Below are 21,398 nucleotides of genomic sequence, written 5' to 3'. Positions count from 1 at the left end.
CTCATTTGATTTCAGCGGTAGAATGTAACTGAAGCACTTTAAGCACAGTTTTGATGTTATTGTGCTTAACTTGAGTATCATACTTTGAAGATCAACATCTTGCATACAAAACATATGATGCATTGTTAGAGATGAACGAGCCTACTACACTGTACATAAGTAGTTTTAGTAATAATAATGATACTATACTCCAGTGGAACACAACTGCGCGTGTTTCATGTGTTTAATAATGTTTCATGTTCATGTCTGTGTGTGTTCTGTGTGTGTTCTGTGTCCCCTGGCTGGAAAACAAATTTTCTCCTTGGGGACATTAAAGTTAGAGTTGAAAGTTGCAGTAGAGTACATTTTGCTGCTGTATCTTCAGTACAGTAAGTCAAATCATGAATGCAAGACTTGTAACCAAGTAAATTAACATTTACATAATGCTCATTTTCAGGGCTGCTAAGTTATTTTCACTGTCGATTTGATTTACTGAAAAATCTATATTATCTCTACATATATATATCATTTATTTTTTGCTTTAACAAATGACCGATTATGACCGAAATAGATGGCCGAAATAGATGGCGGAATTTTCTGATAATCACTAATCACTGTTTCAGCTCTTCAACTATTACTCATGAAATAAACATCTCAGTGCTTATTTCACCAGAGCCTATTTGCTGTAAGGTGTGCTGTGTTATGCTCTAGTTCTTTGTCACTACCACTATTAATTATATTATTATGTATTATTTAATACAAAGTCCGCATTGGCTTTACCAGACCAAGGTCCTTACATTCGGCAGCCAGCATCTGTCGGAATGCCACCTTTCCAAGGGCAAAGACGGGGTGCGCATGTTTTAATGAACCGCTCATCCGGATAACGAACGTGTCGGCAGCACAACGGAAGAGCGGCAACGCAAACCCCGCCCAGGCGAACTGTCCGCGTTACACACAACATGTTGCCGCTCTGTCTGTCACGTGACCAGTAAGGGAAAAAAAGGAAAGTAGGAAGAGCGATAAAGGGGAAAAACAAATAATCAACGAGGCGATTAGCTGCCCGACAAGAGGAGGCGTCTTTATACCCGCAGGTAACGCATACCGTCAGCTAGCTGACATGACACTGTAAGCTACAGCTGTGAGTGCTAGCTAGTGCTCAGCTCATAATGCTGACGATAGACGCGCATTTGCATTCACTGGGTGCGTGAGGCTACTTGGCACAGAGACTCTATACATTTTGTACAGTTGTGTTGCTGACGCTGTCAAATCCCGAGAGGAATTCCCGCAAAGTGCTGATGTGTCAAAAGCTTGTGACCGACACCGCTTGAGACTGAATCATCCGTCCAGAGCTGGAAAAAAAGACACAGCTCATGTTAGAGACAAACTGGACGTGGACCTCTCACTTGGCCATCTTTTTCCACTCGGACTTTGTAAAACAAACAAAAAACTAACAGCAAGACTACGACCTGGTTAACTGGCAGTAGTGGGGAGAAAGAGGAAACGAAGTGAGTGTGACGTCTTTTTGTCTTCCCCAGCCTTCCTTTGGAAAGAGAGTAAAAAAGACAAAAGAAGATGGAGACATGTTGAACTCTTACCTCCATGTGTGTGATGGGAGGACGGCGGTGGATGGCAGCTCGGTATGAGGTAAACACGTAAGTAAAACGTACTTTAAATGTGTGGTTTATTCACAGCACGTTCAAGAACACCGCGGAATTTAAAAAAGCTACCAGACAAACTGATTAGTTTTGTGATTAGTGAAGTTCCACCGGTGTCCAGCCCTGAATCAGATTCGAATTGGATTAGTTGTTTACAGGGAGGGAAGGTTTACAGTGAAACATGTGATGACACAGCATGTAACCCAACTGTGTTGTATAAGTCTGCACTGGGTCACGCTGAAGCAGTATTTCTTCTATACTACTTCCTGATAGATGGATAGATAGATAGATAGATAGATAGATAGAATACAAGTGAAAGAAAGGTGTGTGTGACGCCATGAGGACTGGCAGGATGACTCATTGGGGAAAAACACCTGACACTGTGCCTCTTTTCTTTCTTTTTTTTAACAAGAGCAGAGCAAACTGACTATTGGCTTCGGGGACATTTAAAATCTCACTTCCTGTTTGTTATCCTACCATGTCAATTAACTAAAATAATGCAGTCAGGTAGCACTGAGAGCAAAGCGTCTGCAGCTTTTCCTTCTTGGCAAAATGTATTTTTAAACTTGGGGATGACCTCAGTCTTTGCAATGCTCTTTAGGTAAGATAACGCATCCACTGAAGAAGAGGAGGGGAGAAGATGAAGCTGAACGAACGCAGCGTGGCGCACTACGCCACCTGCGACTCGCCGCCGGACAAGACGGGCTTCCTGTTCAAAAAGGGCGAGCGCAACACGGCGTACCACCGCCGCTGGTTTGTGCTGAAGGGCAACATGCTCTTCTACTTCGAGGAGCGCGACAGCCGCGAGCCCATCGGCGTCATCGTCCTCGAGGGGTGCACCGTGGAGCTGTGCGAGTCGGCCGAGGAGTTCGCCTTCGCCGTCAAGTTCAACTGTGCCAAGGCGCGCGTCTACAAGATGGCCGCGGAGAGCCAGGCCGCCATGGAGTCGTGGGTGAAGGCGTTGTCGCGGGCCTCCTTCGAATACATGCGGCTGGTGGTGAAGGAGCTGGAGAGGCAGCTGGAGGAGATCCAGGAGGCTGCGGGCGGCGGCTGCGTCGGGGCTGGAGTTGGAGGCCTTCAGGGCAGACCCAAGTCCTCCAGGCGAAACCAGGTGGCGCGGTCCAGGTCCGGGGCGTCCTCCTCTTCGTCGTCCTCCTCTTCCTTGTCGTCGTCGTCATCGAGTGCCCCGACCACGGCAGGGCCCATCGCCCCTCTAAAGAGCCTCCAGGACGAGGTGCAGCTCATCTCCGATTGTTCCAAGGTGAACGGCGTCGCGTGGAGCAAACTACCTGTCTCCTCGGCTAACGGCTTCGTCGAGGGGGCGTCCTGTGTGGCCTGGGAGTCCTGCACGGACTCCGGGAACAACGCTGGGATCGGCGACGGTCCCAACGGGGTCAGAGCTCCACCGGTGCCCCCCAGGAGAAGAGGAGCGTCTCTGGAAAGCCCCGTCTGCCCCGGCACCGGCTGCTTCTCCAAACTCCACGACTGGTACGGCAGAGAGGTGGAGGAGCTGAGAGTGGAGTGGCTGCAGAGCCAGTGAACTAATGGAGGGGGATTATCGCTCTTTTTATTTTAATCATTCCTTTCTGATCGTTCCGCAATGTTACAGCCCTCTGAGCCCAACAGACGGACGACAAAACGCAGTCTTATCACGCATCAAAAACAGACAAATGAAAGCCGATTGATTCCAGAGCTTGTCTGGCACAGAGGAACCAGTCTGTCTTAAACATCCACACTATTGTACAATCCAAGACATTTGAAAGAACTAAATGTCCACTTTTTCACAGTTTTTGAGTGTCATTTGCCAAAAAAAAGTCACGGACACAGTATTTAAAATGCTCATCATTTATTAAAAGCATCTGTCTTTTTAACAAGATGCTAAACTGGCCTTGTACAAACAATTCAGAAAAATATGCGTTTCTGTTATTATGTTGCCAATGTTAAAGATTTCTTCTGCCCTTCTAGCTTCCAAATATGTGCAATTGTTTTTTGGGTCCGTTTTATCTAAAGCAGTAGCAACCTCGATTTTCCACTGAATAGGTAAACATGCAAATTAAGGTGCTCAGCATCTGAAGAATGCCAAAAAAAACAAAAAACTAAAATCACCACATTTAAGTCTTTTTCTGATTCCAGCACGGGTGTTTTTGTTTTATGCAAATGAAATAAAGAAAGCCACATGAACAACGATCTAAAGACAAAACAAACCCACATGGATCAGGTTGCTCTGGTGACACATTGTCCAGCCCATACACAGGTGAAGGTAGCGGTGTGATTCACGTTGAAGTAAAGAAACAGCCATCAGGAAGCCGTTTGTCCCATTGACGATATTCTCACAGTCTAACGACAAGGGCAGTAGGAACAATGAAAAGCTCTCGAGGTAAAGGCAGGTGTCCTGTGACTTCCTGTACACTGGGGATAAGAGGTGTTTTTTTGGGGAGCACAAGTTCAGATTCTCCCAACGGGGCACATCTCACCCCAGCGACCTTTTGGCTGCTCGGGTCCGCGGTGGAAGCTGGATGTCTCGCTCAGAGCACCACGCTGGTATTTTTAGCCCTCGTTAGCCGGCGGCCAGATGTTGCTGTGTCATAAGAGCGCTCGTCACTTAGTTCTCTTCTGACTCTCGTAAAAAGGAGAACCTTGAACTCGTCGAGCCGTAACGCTTGTCGTTTGTGAGTCTCTGGTGGATTCCATCGCACTGTTCGGTCGTCACGGCTGATTAACGTGAATGTTACCGAGTGAGCGGATCAGTTTGAGGCCTTTACTGTATGTGAACGTCGACCCCCCCCCCCCCCCCCCCCCCCCTTTGGTTTAAGTATACACATTTAACTATTCCATGTTGGAACATTAGCGCCTTTTTTAAATGATTACTACACTGCTTCTGTTTGTTTTTTTTACATCCAATCGCATTATATTTTGTGTTTTTGATGTGCCTTATGTTATCTTTATAACTTTGTTATTGCAATTGCAACCATTCCCACAGGCCTATAGCAATGAAAGTGTTACTGAATTCCTTTCCTTTCCTTCCTTCCTTCCTGACAATGGCTCTGTTCCTCCAGTCTGCATCATTGCACAGCGCTATCATTACTGTTATACACGCGGCTTGTACGGAAACAATTGTGAGAAGAAGTGATGCAGTGTGGATTGTGTGTTATTTGTCGAGGCGGCATGACATGTCTATGATTGTTGTTGTGCCAATTGTATTATTTCCAGAGGACCATCAGCGTACTTGCAGATGATAATGGTCCGTTGTTTTTAACAATAATATGTAAAATAATTTGTGAGTGTGTCAAATTAACCACATGAATGATGATCTTAAATCAAGAGTGCCAAATGAGGAATGCAACCTGAATGCACAAATCAAAGCAAATTGTCTTTTGTCGATTGACTTCCACGATTGTAGTCCAGTTTTTCGGCATTATGTACGATGTATGAATTGTTTTAAATGACCATTAATATTTAACACATTGTCCTGAAATGGTACCCTGGCATGATGTTTGTTGTTAAAGCATTCACTGTAAACCACCTAATAAACCGCGTTAACATGTTACGTTGTGAACAGTGTTTATGGTATTTCATGATATCTGCTGATGTGGGTACTTAAGTTCAATTTTATTTATAATAAAGTTGCTGCGGCTAAGTCATGCATTTTTCTTTCTTCATTATACAGTACTTTATAGAGCCGAGTACAGTATGATGGGTGGCAGTGTAAGAAGTTCTCAGATCTTTAACGTAAGTATCAATACGACATTGTAAAATACTTTATTACAAGTAAAAGTCCTGCATTCAAAAACTTACTGTAGTAAAAGTGCTATTATCAAAATATACTGAGCTGTACTGATAAAGTAGTAGTCATTATGCAGAACAGACAATTTCAGAATATTACTCGATTATAATTATTTTCCATTGATTGTACATATATAAACGCACTTATTAAAATTGTATTCAGTTTCTGCCAGTAGCCTAGATCCCCATAACAGCTGCACGCTGTTCCTTTAAGTCCTGCGCTTGGGTAATGTTCTCACATTCCACCAGTGATGATGGGTCCCCTGAGTTCACGCAAGGCATCATCAACCCGCCCACATTATTGCTGCTATTCGGCCCATGTCTCCCCAGGTGGCGCTGCGCTAAACAACTTTAAACAGCAGTCTTAAATCTTTCGACTTCGAATGAAATCACCGAGTGCATTACACCCGGCGGGACAAGTGAACCGTCTGTTTGAGATGTACCAGCAGCACTTTTGAGTCCCCAGAGAAGGAAAATAATACATTTTTAATATGCGTTTCAATTCCCCCCTGTTTTTCTTATGCAATAAGCACTTTAAAGACCAGAAATAGGCGACGGGAGATACATGTGACTCTTAAGGTCGTGTCCTTGCAGTAAAGTAGACTGTGGTGTGGTGAGGCGGCAGCAAACAGTGTCGCACCACCTGCGGTTAAGTTACATTCAAATGTATTGTATCTCAGCGTGGGCAGCTCGTGCATCTTTCACATACTGTACTGTGCTTGACCAGAGGGCTGCTGTCTGACTGCAGAGAGCGCCAAACTTCACCGAATGGGGAAGCTACTTCCTGTCTGGAAATTTCGACATAAAAGCACATGTTTAAATACTGACGCCTCAAAAAGAGACTGAAAAGTGCCTCGCGGTCATTTTGGAGGCTTTAGTTTGTGGTTGCTGAAAAGTATTGCATTATAAAGAGGGGTATTTCTGCTATTCACCCTCACTGACACAAATGAGGTGGAATAAATGATAGAAACGCTTTGCATTATAATGCAATACAGCTTTTTATAACGTGTAACGTTACAGCAATTAAGGTATTCTTCAGGACTGCATTAGTTGTAGCTAGGTGTACCTAATAAACTGTCAACGGAGTGTGAATATTTGACATCAAGTGTGTTTTGCACACACTTATCATTAGCTTCTTTATTAAAGAATTAAGCTGAATAAGCATCCCCCCCCCCACACACACACACAAACAACACACACCAATTTACTTATTTATACATTTACTTGTAGCCCTCTGTGAATAGGTGGGTTTACATAACACGGAAATGTTTCCCAGATAATTTGCCAAAAATACATTTTATTTATAAATGGTCTATAACATCAATCTGATCTTATCAGAATGTACAATGTGGTGAAAAGTCATATTAAGATTTGTATGGAACGAAATTGTCACAAACACGGTGTCAGTAGGTAGGGATTTAATGTAATTAATTACATTTATGTTTATGTGCATTTAATACATTGTTAGACAGTAAATTTAACCACCCAGTTGGATCAGTAGAATGCTGCTAACAGTTTACTGCATGACTAATGATAACAGAAAAGTGTGATGTATAAAAATCACGCATATTGAGTAGTATTACTTCTATCCTTACATTTGCCTGAACAGCTTCAAGTACAATTTTGAATGCAGAACTTTTACTTTCCACAATTTGTATTATGGTATTTACTCAGCACTGGAATGTAAGCTACATATACTCAAGTACTTCACTTAAGTACAGTTTCGAGGTATTTTTACTTTTTTTTAGTTTTTCCATTTTATGCCACTTTATACTCTTATTCCACTACAATTTTCAAGCCAATATTGTACTTTTTACCTCACTACTTATATACATTATATACAGATTATTAATACAACATATATATCTTGAGTTATGATGTATTATTACAGGGTAAACTACTGACAAATATACAAACTAAAAATAATTAGCCCCACCTTTTACAAGCTACAACTTAAGTGATGTTTACACACCAATGCATATATAGTTATGATCCAGTAATGTAATACACATTATTCTGACATGGACTATTTTTCATAATGAGACATTTTATTTTCGTAGGCCATTTTAAGAACTTGTGCTTTTACATATGTGAGATTTTTACTTTTCACTGATTTGTTTTTATTGTGCTATTGCTAGGTATACTTTCAGAATATCTAAATACTTCCTCCACCAGAGGTCGTTTGTGCACAGAGGACCGGGCCCCTTAGTGTGTTATTCAAGCCTTGGTCACTGGTGCTTGTTGCGTATTTAACGTGGACAAGCGTGCATCTCTTATTTTGAAAAAAACTGAGTCGGAAGCGTTGCCGTGAATTTACTCCGACTCGGCACGAGCTTGACACAGCCGGACCGCGGCACATTTTTTTTGACAGCGGAAATGAGGAGTCGCCAGTTTTTTTACGCGTCAAGTTCGTGGCTGAAAGTTTTCTTTCCTCTTTTTTTGTTTGTTTGTTGAGGAGGAACCGTCGCGTGCACACTCACTATGAGAGAGAAAGCGAGCCGACTTTTTAACATGCAGCTTTTCCCCCGACGTCCAGTATCCTGTTGCTCCTCAACGACGTCGTTTTGAGTTACTTTAGATGCTTCTCAGCACATTTCCGTTATGCGAAGTCCAACTTGTTGGTTAGTCGTCGTGCTGCGGTGGGTGCCCGTCCGAGATAACGGAGAACGTGAGTATGTTTTGAGGACTATCAGCTTCCATTACTGTCTCTTCTTAGAGTGCCTTTACCGCCACTAAACTCTTAACCATATGGGGGATAATCCCAAAAAATTACGAACCGCACCAGCAGTGTGGACATATTTAGCTTCCGTCCAAAATGTGCACTTTTTCCTTCACCAATAATCGTCGAAAAGAGGGTCTCGTTTTAAATTTAAAGGGCTCTGCCTCTCTTCGGCTCTGGGTCGGGGGTCCTGGCGCAGACTTTTTACTCCCCAAAAAATAGTTTTGTACTAGAAATAGAGTCCTGTCAGACCGCCGAGCAGGGATTAGTTTCAGCATGGATAGTTTGCACACAAGATGTTTACAACACGTGCTTTTGGTATTTTAAGTAAAGTTTTTGTGACATTTTCAACATTATTTGATGCAAATGTTTAGGCGACGGTCTCCATGATGATGTCGCAATGCCTATAATGTCTATAACCTATTATGATGCATGTTAATAGGTCGACCAATTAAAAAGGACACTCAACTGTCCAACCAATTAAAAACCAACACATTAATAGTGTGCACTTGAAATGGGAACACACGTCATTGTGTGTTGCTTGAGCGTGAGTGTGCGCGTGCTCAGGTCAGTCACTGCAGGATGGAGAACAGGAGGAAGTGGGGTGCACTGACTGTGTTTCACAATCCAGTGTAGTGTAGCAGTAAATGAACACAGTACTGTGTGTGTGTGTGTGTGTGTGTGTGTGTGTGTGTGTGTGTGTGTGTGTGTGTGTGTGTGTGTGTGTGTGTGTGTGTGTGTGTGTGTGTGTGTGTGTGTGTGTGTGTGTGTGAGTGGAGCTGAAGACAGATTTGTGTACAGGAGGATATTCCTTCAAAGTAAGAGGCGGCCTCTGCCTGTGTTTGCGTCGACATTCTCATGCAACAGGTGTGAAGTTGTGGTGGTTTCCAAACTTTTCTGACCGAAATAGTAGATGAACAGTGAGTAGGAGCACTGGATATTGATACAACCTTCCAATCCTTTGAAATTTTGTACTTAAATACACATTTTAGGCACTTTACTTTTACTATTTTCCAGTTTATACCGCTTTATATTTCCACTGGATAATAAGCCCCACCGTGACCACCTGAAACATTAGAGTTCTGCTTACACGTTAATGCATCAATAATGATAATAATATAACGCTTTTAAAAGTCACAAAGTACTCTCAATGAGGAATAGCAAGTACATTTAGCTGATAATACTTATTTATGTAAACATTTTGACTGCTGGAATTGTAAAAACATGATTTTTTACACTGTTTTATCACAACCTTTATGTAAGTAAATCTGGGCGCCACTACCACCACATATCACGATGTCCATACACAGTGTCTCCCAAAGGTCAAAATGATACTTGGGGAGGGCTTCCTCCATCTGCCAGCCTGTTTCCATTACAATAATACAACAGGCCGAGAGAGCCAGAGCGTTGTCAAAAATAATACATCCAATGTTAGCTGACTGACTAGCATGGCTAACCGTTGGATGAGCTCTGGTTTTGTAACACAGGCAGTTGGCAACATAGTCGGTGGTACCAGTTCTTTGGGCTGCTGTACGTGCAGTGTTGTACTGTTGGTTTGACTGTTCTCTTATTAGGAACAAGAGCAGATATTAATGTACAGTACACGTATGCTTTTCCTTGAGATATGTTTTGAGGAATAGACCCCAAACTGAATTCATTAATCACTGCTATTCTTAAAATGTGTCAAAATATATTTTCACACTATTTATTGATAAAATAATGATGAATGAATGTCCTGTATCATATTGCCAGGCCTTCTTTGAATTGCATGTCATCTTAAGATGTATGAAAACACATTTTCAGGCTACATATTTATATTTGCAGTACTTCCAGAACCTGCTGAGGTCTACGCATCGTTGATTCAGTCCTTTTTAAATGCGACAGTTATCACACCTTGAGTCACTGAAGCACAAGAAACATGCCTCTAGGGTGGAGAAGTATCGCCCGCTCGACTGCTCATCATATTTTCCACGGCAGACGGGCTGAAGTCTGTCAACCGCACAGAAAGGTTGACTGTATAATTTAAAGGTGCGATGCAGTTCCACATCTGTAATAGGCGTTTACAGCTGCAAACGTTTCTGATGAATTTCAGAAAAAAGGTGTTTTGTAAACACCGTTTACTTCCCCCACAGACTTCCTTTCGTTTCGGACAGTTTCATATTTTGGGTCCGTCTTCACTTCTCTTTTGCTCAGTGTGGTGCGGACAAGTTCTAACACAGCTACATTTATAGAGTAAAACATAATGACTGCAACCACACAATCTTGATCACAATCATTTTACGACCTTTCAGGTCTGATGACCACGTGAATACAAAATCCGGCTTTACATTTTCAGCGTTGAAAAATCTCGGACTCTCCCCTCAACATGACTTTAATGAGATTTTCCGCGACATGACATGATTGCTCGGCCGGGGATTTTGTCCACCACAACACAATATTGTCTGGGTTTCTCTATGAGACATCTTTCCTTGAAAGAAAAAAAACCCTGTTGCTGAGACATTCTTGAAGCATTGTGCACATTTGTTCTGCGTACATGTGTCGATGCGGTCGTAGAAGTGAAGTGCAAAAAGCAGTAGTGGACTCTGCAGTGAGCTGTCGGCCACGCGCCAGACAATGTCAATGAGATAAGCTCTTTTTGTTCTTCACTCATCGGGTTCTAAGAAATCCACCGAGACCACGAGAGAGGAATGACCCACAGCGGCCCTGTGGGGAGAGGAGAGGACTAAATGGGATGGCGAAAGAGGGGGAACCGTGGGAGATAAATTGGCTGACAGACAGGAGTAGGAATCTGCAAAATAGAATGACGGAGAAAGACTGAAGAAACAAATTAGGGCAGAAAATGGAAGAACAGGAAAGCACTTTTCTGGTGTCGATGGAATAAAAGTTGGTGTGTGTGTGGCCACCCAAACGGCTAAACTTAGATGTCTCCGACTTATTTGTTGACCACAAACACACACACACAAACACAAACGGCATACAGTAGTGGAGTTAAGTTCTTGCGTGTGTACGCATTTGTTCAAGCGCTTTGGGGGGTGGGCGGACACACTCATGCGTGCCAGTGTGTGTTTTTTTCCAAAGCAGCAATAATTAGAGACTGTGTGTATTTGCCTGTGTTTACCCCCCCCCCCCCCCCCCCCCCAATGTGCCGCGGCTCTTGTTGTTGGAAGAATGTTGATTATAGTGTGTGTGTGTGTTTGTGTGCGTGCGAGTTAGGACATAGGATGGGGTCAAGAGTTTGGCTTTTGTCAAGCTTAAGAAAAGAAACACACCAGGAATGTTTGCTTTTTTTTTAGTCATGAGAAGTTTCAAGAGTGCATACAACCATGAGTCCTTTCATGTTGTTGCTTATCAGCAGCTATAGTGATGAAAGATTCATCACTTCAGTCGTTTTTCGAGCAAAATAGCTAAATATACTTCTCAAATATGAGGATGTGTTGCAATTCTGTGTCAAATGTGACAGTAAATTTAAAAAACGTTTGCACACTGGAGACTGCATCGTGGTCACATAAAAAAACAAAAAAAAACTTACATAAAGCAAACAATGAATCAGTTGAGAAAGCAATCAGCAGACTGCTAGATAATCATCGTTAGTTGCAGCCCCACAGTACCAACACATACATAGTTCTATTTGTGTTTGTTCCTCTGCGTGTTTCATGTCTAAGTTGAAGTGAAACGAGGAACACGCTTTCTCACAACACACACAATCTGCATCGTGTCGTGTTCACGTCCAACGCAAGCAGTATGCCGTCACTCGCAGAGATGAAAACGGGATTGTTGGGGAAAACTAAGACCCAATATTCCAAAGTGGAAAAGTCTGTAACTCCTGAATTAGCCTTCCGAGAAGTCAGATGGCTGCAGATGATCCGCGTCCATGTGAAGGAGTCAGTTACCTCACACACACACACACACACACACACACACACACACACACACACACACACACACACACACACACACACACTACTATCATGCGTCTTCACAGTGAATGAGAAACTCATCTCGAGTAGGGATGACTCATTCATAAAGTGCTCGTGGATTTCAGCCAGAGATTTCTGTCGTGCTCTCCCCGGCTGGAACGTTTGAGTCTTGCATGCTTGAATTGGTTGAATTGATTTGTCTCAGCCAGAGTTGTGAATGATGGATTGTTGTTTTCAGCTTTTTGAGAAACCCAGCTGGCGTTTTAAGGGTTCCAGTAAGAAGTCAAGGTCAGCTTTTTTTTCCCGTGGCTTTGTAGCCGAGGAACACACTTAAACTGTTTAGGTATTCAGTGTGTGAGTATTTAACGCTCTGTAGTATGTGCAGTCAGTCAGCGTTTATTTTGTTAGGCTCTGTCTGTGTGTGTGTGTGTGTGTGTAAAAGATTCTGTGCACGTATGCAGTTTTTCTTCATTTTAGCTGTGCGCACCGTATAGTGAAGGATAAGACTTAAGATAAGATTTATTTTTGATATCAGAATTTGTGCCTTTTTTAAATCAACAAATGCTTTTCAAATTCAAGGAAACCATAATAATGCTGTTATGACCCCTTCATCGTATTGTACCCTGTAATGATTGTATTAAATAGCAATAAAGCAAAAGCTTTGAATTATTGTGTATAAAAGTAAAATGTATTGCAGCTTTCTTCTCCTTTTATATCATTAGAAATATTTTGGGGTTTTGGGCTATTGGTCAAACATGACACATTTGAAGATGGCACCTTGTTTTCTCTACAAAACAAATAGATATTTTCACTGTTTTCTGACAAACCGATGAATGGAGAACGTACTCTGCAGACCAATCCGCTAATCTTTCAATGCAGCAACATTGAGCAACAGAGCCGTCCATAATCTATGACTTCACCTTTAGGTTCACTTGGGCTGCGCATCATTAGTCAGATCTGTTATATAATAATGTTGTGATGAGAAGTTAAGATATTTAGGTTCATGGGACTCGTACCTGATTTAAAAAAAAAGTTTAATTTTAGATTTTGAAAACTTGTAATAAAACTTGTAATAAACCACTTCACCAAATCACATTAACATTAGTTTGACTTTTTAAGAGGTGCAACTCTAAATACAGTTAACATCACATCACATGTTTGTGAGGCCTGCCGGTCATTACTGACCTCATTCCCTGAGTCTCCCCTCCTCACACATCACTTGTATCCACGCAGCCAAAGCCTAAACCTGACTTCCCTCTCTTGACATGCCAGGATCCGTCTGTGCAGGCTAATGACAGACTGCAGAGAGACATTTTGTATTCGTCATCGGTAGGTCGCCAGATAACTGAAAGGATGCTTGTTAGTGAAAACTTGTACTACTGGACACATAATCATCATACACACTGTTTTTATTTAAGTTCAGCCTCCCTCTGGCGGTTCCCAGGCCACAGGAAATGAGCAGAAAGCGACCGGGCTTTATTTCTGTGCGTCTCAAGAATAGCGGCATTGTGTTGTGTTGGGAGTCTGCATTGTTGTGGGGAAAGTAGAGGTAGAGAGAATTCTCTAAACAAAACAAAATAAAACTTTGTGTACCCAGCAGCAGTATTTTGCCAAGATACGTATGCAATACAAAAGATACGCCTTCACTAGTTCCGAGCAGTTACTGCCTCTCTTTCATTAATGATAAAAGAAAGCACTTTAAAGATGCAGAATAGTGATACTTATTAGATGATTTAGAAGAATGTCTACATTTCCCAAAGCCAAATAAGGGCGTCAACACTAAGAACTAATCCCCGTAGCTTTGTTTATGTAGTGTGTCAGTATCTTTTCTTTTTACTGAAGAGTAACATCCAATATTTATTTCTTATTCAATGCCAGAATGCCAAGTATTTTAGCTCTTACGCAGGCCCTACACAAATATCAATGTCTTTGTGATACCAACTGTATGCGTTTAGAACAAGCCCATGCTTATGCTGTGCTGATGGTCTGTGTTTGAAGTAGTGTGGAAGTTTGAGTCTGTTCCACAGCGAGGAGGCCAGAGCACGTGTCCGGCTGCTTTGTACAGTCGACACGCTGCAACAATAAATCTACCAAAACTGGTTTACAATTAAAAGGAATTTAATCCCACTGATGCAAGTACGATTACAGTTACACAATGGAGTAAATTACTCCTAAGAAATATTACAATGTTAACCCACTTTGGAAAAAACTACCTCTGGTCCCAGGACACAGCTGTCTCAGGCAACCACACGCTAAAAAGAGGCAGAAAAACACTTTCTATCTCCCGCCCTCATATCTGTTCGCAACTCCTCCCCTTCAGTTTATCCCAATTCCTATTAGCTAACTTCTCTGTGCACTTCTGTAAATGCCTGTCTTCATGACTCTCTTTCCCTGAGCTCCTAACACATTCAAAGACTGTCAGTTATTGCTTAATCCCTTCTATAATAATCCTTCAGTATAAATGTTAAACTTCTACAACTTTGCAACTTGATTATGACTAATTATGAATTCTTAATTATGAATTATTAAACACTTTTATTATATCTACTGATCACACAGTTCTTTGCTCAAATGTCTTACAGTAGACTCTGGCTGTGATGTGGCTGCAGGCTCCCCTCCCTCTTGGTTCACCCCACATCAGCTGATGCTCTCCCCGGGCTACGGGAAGTTAAGGCCGAGGGTTATCTCATGTTTCAGCGCTACTTCCTCCACAATATGTTCTTCAATTATGTAAGAGCGTCTCGCTTTCTGCTCCGTTCGTTATCAAAGCCCTTTTTTCACGTCTCGCTTCACACAAACAGGAACCCCGAGACTTGACCGACCCCATCCCTGCAGCTGCACATCCCTTTTCATGTGGGCCTTCTGCTTTTATGCAGCCCATCAATTGGGCGTCAGGGTGACGCACAGCAGCTTGTTGCACTCGAGTAGGAAACATGAAGTGATGGGGATGATAAAATATCACATGGTGTCGGCTCACCTAAACCGGTGTGTTTGCTGTAACGCCTCTCATAACAATACTGAACTGTTTTGGTGGGAATGCCTGGCCTTTTTTGTTCCGATAACAACTTGCATAACAGTTGCTCATCATTGCCCCTCTTGTATCTCGCTGAAATTTCATGAATGTTCATGTAAGGCGAGGATCGAATAGAGCTCCTTAGATCTTATAATAGTTCCTACAGTCGTGATTTGGCTTCCACTGCTAGTTTAACTGAAATTTGATCAGTTTTTCTAAGTTTTGCTAGATGAATTGATTATTGTGATGGATAATCTCGATCTCGGTGTCGCTACCTTGGGCATCGCGTGCCACTTGTGTTCTACCTCTCTCTGCCAAACAACGCACACGCGCCCACCGCATCGCCGCGCTGAAGGCGGTCTCCACTCTGATAGCTCGGGGCCCGCGGTTCAATAAAGAGGTCCAAAGGTGATCGGCTCACTGGGCTGCCTCGTCTGCATCCTCGTTGTAGCAATATCGGGTTTGAGAGAGTAGTGTACTTATGCATTGCATGGATGTATTTTCCAAAACCAAAATCTGCTCATAACTTAATATAAAAAGTCCCATCCGACTGAGTTGAAAGCCTTTTTTCAGCATCTCTGCTGAGAGGGACAGCTTCTGTTCACTTTTGATTATTCTCCATAAAGCCTGTCTGTCAGAAAAGGCTTTATTGTGTCCACTCTCTCTGCATACAGTTTATAATCTGTGTTTAAAACACTGATGGCTTTGTTTCTCTCCTTTGGTATGATACGAATTACACACAAAGGAGTTGCAGTCACATAATATCTTAAGCACCTGCTGTTGTGCTTTGATATTCCGGGACGTTTTCCAGCCCTAATGTAAGAGTGTATTTTGGTATGCAGTGTGTGTGTGTGTGTGTGTGTGTGTACAGTGTCTGTGCATGTGTGCGTTGGTCGCTGCTTGCCAGGGCATGGCTTCCTGTTGCTGCGATCGCTGCCCAGAGATCCCTCTTTAGCTTTGCCACCTGGAGCCGATGCCATCGCCGCTCCTCTCGCCTTTCTCCCGCTCCGTCCTCCTCACTTCCTGCCTTGCCTTCTTATTATGCCCTCATCTCGCTTTTCTGTCAGTCCATGTGACCCTTTGTTTCTCCGTCTCCTCCTCTTCCTTTTCATGTTTTGACTCCCTCGCTACTTACAGCCTCCTCCCTCCTCCTCATCTCCCTCTCTTTTCTTAATAAACCCCCCACTCAATCACTCTCCCCCTGCTTTGTAACTGTATCCCCAGCTCTGTGATTCATTCAGTGATTCAGAGAATGAAAATTCAAAGGTGGTAACAAAATCTGTTTTTCATTCCGGACCTTGTGATGCACATGTTGCCGCATTTTCTCTCCAATTTATTTATTTTTTTTCCACTCGAGTTTTACTTGGAAAAACTGGAGTGTTTGATGTCCCAGAAAGCCTTGATGCCATGCAGACTAATTTGGTTGTAAGCAAAAGATTGGATCCGGCTGATCTCGGTAGTAAGGCCAGGGCTTTATAAAGGTCAGAAGGATGTGGCTCGCTGTAAATTGCATTTCATATAATGAGTATGACTATTGGGAGCACATCCTATTTTTAAAACAACCAAACGCTGCATGGAGGTGTACATCTGCACACATTCTCAGACCAGTTAGTCGCACGCACGCACACACACACACGCGTGTGTTTGAAAATTAAGATGCGTATGCATGTTTGAGTATGCCTATTAAAACATGGAGGTAGATGTCATGCATAGTTTTCAGCAAGCAAGGCTGTTAAGAATCGAGGTTGGATTTGTTGCTCGTTGGAGAGCTGAAGGATGGCAGCAGGGCATTTTTGTTTGTTAATCAATTCATCGTTTGTTCTGTAAAACATCACATGACAGGAGAAAATAATCCAAAAATGCGTTGCGCCCAATGTGACATCTTTATATTTCTTTAATAAAAAAAAAAAGGAGTTTAGTCCAACTCCAGGAGCAACATGGTGGAAGCTATTCTTTAACTGCACATTAGGGCTTTAACTAATACTTTCTTTGTTATTGATCAATCTACTGATTATCAACAAAAAACGTCAGAAAATTATGAAAAATGTCCGTCACAGATTCACAGAGGCCACTAAACAGCGTAAAAACAATCATCACCACCATCAAATGTTTGTCATTTAACTAATAAAATGGTTTTATGATTGATAATGAAAATAGCTGCTTCGTTATTAATCAGTTGGTTTAGTCGGTTTAGTCATTTCAGCTGTAGATGGCCTGAAACACACACACACACTCAAATATCCCCCCGGAGCTTTTAATGGATCAATAAGTAAAAGTTGAGGCTCTGGGGACATATTTGAGTGTGTTTTTAAGGCCATAATAACTTTCAAAGTCACACAGGTGCACATTACAATAATTGAATTTCGCTATGAAAACCTAACTAGAGAATTTGGGGGGTCTTTTCCATTGTTATCCACCCAGTCGAAGTGTTCCTTTACAACCAGTGATCTTAAACCACTTTTACACCGGCTTCAGCATGTAGCATGTCCTACTATGACTACATGACCTGAAACCTCTTTGTGTGTGTGCGTGAGCTGATACCAAGCTCTTGAGATATAAATAGGACCTCCCTGCAACAAGGCTCCCACCAGCCGCACCGATCATTCTCTGTGCGTTGTGTAAGCCTCAGTCAATGTGTGTCTTTGTAGATTTATATTTCTTTGTTTTGCACAGAAATGAATGCCATCGCTCTTACTTTTTAAAATCTTAACGTTGTGGCGGTTATGTTTGTGTTGGTCTTGGCAGTGTGTGTATTTCAAAAGACGATGCTGGTTTTAAGGAATTAGCATCTTGGCTCTGCTCCCAATAGGCCAAAGCCAGGACACCGTTTACCGGCCGCCACACAAATACTGCCGTGAACGGCGTCACACGCTCATCCCCCAACGTGTCCAGAGGTTGATCCAAGGTTGTGTTAAAAATCAACTCGGTGAGTCGACGCGAGTCATGAGGTTATTTGCGCTGATGAGATCAATTCACGTGTCTTTCACGCATCCTGTTTCCTTCCGGCTCGCTTAAAAATCAGCTTTAGGCAGTCAGTTCAATTATTATTTTTAACCACTTCTGGTGTCAGGAGCAGCAAAGTGTTGAGGTACGGTAAGAACTGTGGGACACATTTTTGTTATATCGTGTCCTGACTTTGTATAGGGCTGATCTTTACCCCATCTAAATCTTAACATTGCCTCTTCAATCCATTTGAGAAGCTGGAAGCAGCGAGCGTTTGGATGTTTTGCTTGGAAAAAGTAGTTTCTGATAAATCATCTGTTGATTGACCAATCGACAATTTGGTAGAAGTCGTGTCAGAGGTGCAGATAAGGAGACGGCACTAGTCTTTCTGAATGTCAGCTGTCACAAGCCGCTGTCCTGGCAGGCTATTTATTTCTATCACTTGCTCGACTCACTCTTCTCTCTAACAATAGCAGATGACTACTTAAGTGTTGTAGATGTCACTGTCTCATTGCTATAACAGGGGTTTCAGCTGCAGCCTCTGTACTTATAGTCACAGGTGGGACACACACACACACCTGTAGCATTTGTTTGGTTTCACTTTTTTTATTTTTCATTCTAGCACACAAACCTGTGACCGATGTCGACATTAGTTGCTCAGGACGCTGCTGCGTGTGTGTGTGTGTGGTCAGTCATTGAGGAAGAGGATGGGGAAGAGGTGAGGAAGACTAGGGAATTCAAGAACTTTGACTATTGTGCAGGAATGTTTTCAACTTGCAACTTAGTTGTGTTTGAATTGGCCTATTTTGGTCTGTCATCCCCTGCTGAACGCTGTCTAGCAAAACAATAATACGATAACAAAGCGCCAAGTTGAGGTTAGAGGTCCTGGGTAAGAACAAAGAAAGGAGACGCACAACTGTAGTCGTCTTTTTGTTTTCCCTCACAACGTGAACATCATGGTATACGTAGAGGAAGCACGACTCTGGAGATCCTCATAGCGGAGGACAGAGGGGATGAGAAGAAAGGGAAAAGCATGGGAACGGAGACGGCCGAGAGGGAATGTGTGTGTGCGTGATCTGCAGTCAGTCAGTGCTGAGTCATCGCTGGGCTGGCCGGGCAGATAGAAACAGGCTTCGGGGGGGGGCCAGCTGGAGGGGCACGAGAGGGCACGCACTGAGCATGCTCTGAAAAGTACAGGAAGGGAATTGGTTGTTGTGACAGGACGCATCCAGGAACTGTAGTGACGCAATATTTCACGGTGCCAGGTTTTCACTGACGCACGTGTCCCCCTGGTATGTTTGATGATACCAATGAAAAAAAAAGTAGCGGGCTCGTTGCGTGACACGATCTCACGAATTCGCGGCTCTCCTTCTCTGAATGTCGTCATTTAGGACGCTGAGAGGAAGAGAGAGATGGCAGCCGAGAGATAACGAGACATGTTGCTCCATGTTTGGCCAGACCACATCGAGCACCCCCCCCCCATTTCTTGTGGTTTTCTGTGATCTGTTGGACCACAGTCTTTGACTATGCCACATGCCACACACACACTTGTAGGCACGCGCACACTCAATTCTTCTGTGCTGCACTGGAGGACGATGGTATGTACGTATGCCACATGTTGTACTTTGAGAATCATAGACTCTTGTTAACTCTACTGCTGCTGTTATTTAACTGTTGCTCTTTTAGGGGAAGCATGGGTAAAAACATCTGTGTATGAATGGCCTACACTTCTCATATAATGCACGGTGGGATATTTTAAAAAGATCCTCGGCTTCGTTAGACATCAAGTGTTTCACGGTGAGATATTCTACAACCAGCTTTTTGTTGAAATAGTTACCATCACCACGTTACGCAACACATCGAACTGCAAAATCCCATCATGCTGTAGGTTCAAATCGGACAGAATTATTTCGTAAAAACACCTGTTTATAAAACTTAATTTAAGAATGTACAAAGGTCATTGTGTTTTGCTACATGACAGCCGTGTGAACGCCTCGCAACTCTGCGGCTGATTATATAATGTATCATCCACGGGCTGTCTGCATAAACCAAGAAGCTCTGCTGTTGCATCAGCTAAGGCCTGTTGTGGTTCTTTGAAAATCATCGGTGACTATGGGTTGAGCGTACTCTGGGGGTCAGCGGGGAAAACGCATGATGAAGGGCAGCGGTAGGGCTCTCATCCGTCTCATTGAATGCTTAGGAATGCATCCTGTTTCCTCTTTTCTGTGGGACTATGTGGTTAACTCCAAAACCACTGCTTCATTTCTCTGTCATTAAAAAAAGTTAGTGAACTATGGTGGATAGTCGAGGGCCTGTGCACTGCAGGAGAACTGTTGGACGTTGTTGATTTTTCACTAAAATGAGGATGTTTTTATGTGACCATTGAGGGAATAATGTCCATATTATATTGAGCAAAACCTACAGGTATTTAGAAAGAAAGGAAAGCCTACTGAGATGAAACTAATCGGCAGTCAGTGTGTCCGAATGCAGCAACAGAAGCAGAGAAGTGAAACAAAGCTCAGAACAGAGCATAAGAAGTGACAGAGGCCAAGCGGTCCAAGGCCGGCCAAGCACCACCACCGCCTGTATGGACCCCCCCCCAAAAAACAAATAGAAAAATAGATGCTGATTATATAATGGCAGCGTCCATGCTTTGATTCCTGGAGGCCAGGATCTTTGTTGCATGTCACCCCTCCGCGCTCTCTCCCTTCATTTCCTGTCATATTTTTTTACAGTCTGCTCTCAAAGAAATGTCAGAAGTGGCCGCAAAAAAATGTAGCAGTCAGAAAAAATGTACGACATTTTGGCAGTCGGCACGCAGTTAGACCGAACTGTCAGTTGGACGGAGAAGATGATCATTAAAAAAACATTTGTAAGCAGTTATGTCCTTCACGAGCAGCAGAGTTTTTTTTTTTTAGGGAGAAACAAGCGTGTTGTATCATCACCTGCTGCTTATGGAGGGAGAGCATGATCTGGCCATAACTACTTTGAATGCACAGAGCTCACTGTGGCACCAGCTTCATGTTCATATTCCTTATCAAGCAGAATGAGGAGAAAAGTATAGATCATAGATTATTGGTTCAACGTTCTTAATCCGGGGACGAAGAAAGAGACTGTTTGAGGGAGAAACTGGCGTGTGGAGTCAAGTGATCACAGTCCATGTTATAACCCTGACATGGCTTCAGGGCTTCAAAAAAGCAGAAGGAACACTGAAACAGGTCACAAACACACCAAGCAGGCAGTGTGGTTGATTGAGAAATTCTCGAACCATACTTCCTCAAGACGGGGCTTCATTCAGTGTCTGTCCAAAGGACCCATTGCTGTTTTCGTTCATTTCAAATACTTCAGTCTCCGTTCCTCCATATATCGGTGCAAATTGGAAGTGATTT

The 21,398-nt window shown here is 42.9% G+C and overlaps 2 protein-coding genes across 4 annotated transcripts in view; both read left to right on the top strand.

Moving 5' to 3' along the window:
- Positions 1–967: 967 nt before the first annotated feature.
- LOC306778088 (sesquipedalian-1-like) lies at positions 968–5,275 on the top strand. Of its 2 annotated transcripts, XM_079269459.1 has the most exons (3): positions 968–1,070; positions 1,515–1,631; positions 2,236–5,275. In XM_079269459.1, exon 3 carries the CDS (start codon positions 2,275–2,277, stop codon positions 3,172–3,174), a length of 900 nt encoding a protein of 299 aa, XP_079125585.1. In that variant the 5' UTR covers positions 968–1,070; positions 1,515–1,631; positions 2,236–2,274; the 3' UTR covers positions 3,175–5,275. The 2 variants fall into 2 exon arrangements, with proteins under 2 accessions (XP_079125585.1, XP_079125586.1); XM_079269460.1 differs by lacking the exon at positions 968–1,070 and having other exon boundaries at positions 1,276–1,623.
- A 2,549-nt stretch (positions 5,276–7,824) lies between these two features.
- The window catches only part of sh2b3 (SH2B adaptor protein 3), a 48,659-nt gene continuing 35,085 nt past the window's right edge, over positions 7,825–21,398 (top strand). For both annotated transcript variants that reach the window (XM_079269582.1, XM_079269583.1), the window contains exon 1: positions 7,825–8,085. The gene's annotated coding sequence lies outside the window, so the exon portion shown is untranslated. The remainder of the gene's footprint in view (positions 8,086–21,398) is intronic.

The sequence above is a fragment of the Melanostigma gelatinosum genome (assembly GCF_949748355.1).
Source record: "Melanostigma gelatinosum genome assembly, chromosome: 6".
NCBI lineage: Eukaryota > Metazoa > Chordata > Actinopteri > Perciformes > Zoarcidae > Melanostigma > Melanostigma gelatinosum.
The sequence above is the reverse complement of the archived record's forward strand: the minus strand, read 5'-3'. Positions and strand labels throughout refer to the sequence as shown.

Excerpts from the sequence above, each read along its gene's own strand:
- LOC306778088 (XM_079269459.1), top strand. The coding sequence starts at position 2,275 with ATGAAGCTGAACGAACGCAGCGTGGCGCACTACGCCACCTGCGACTCG.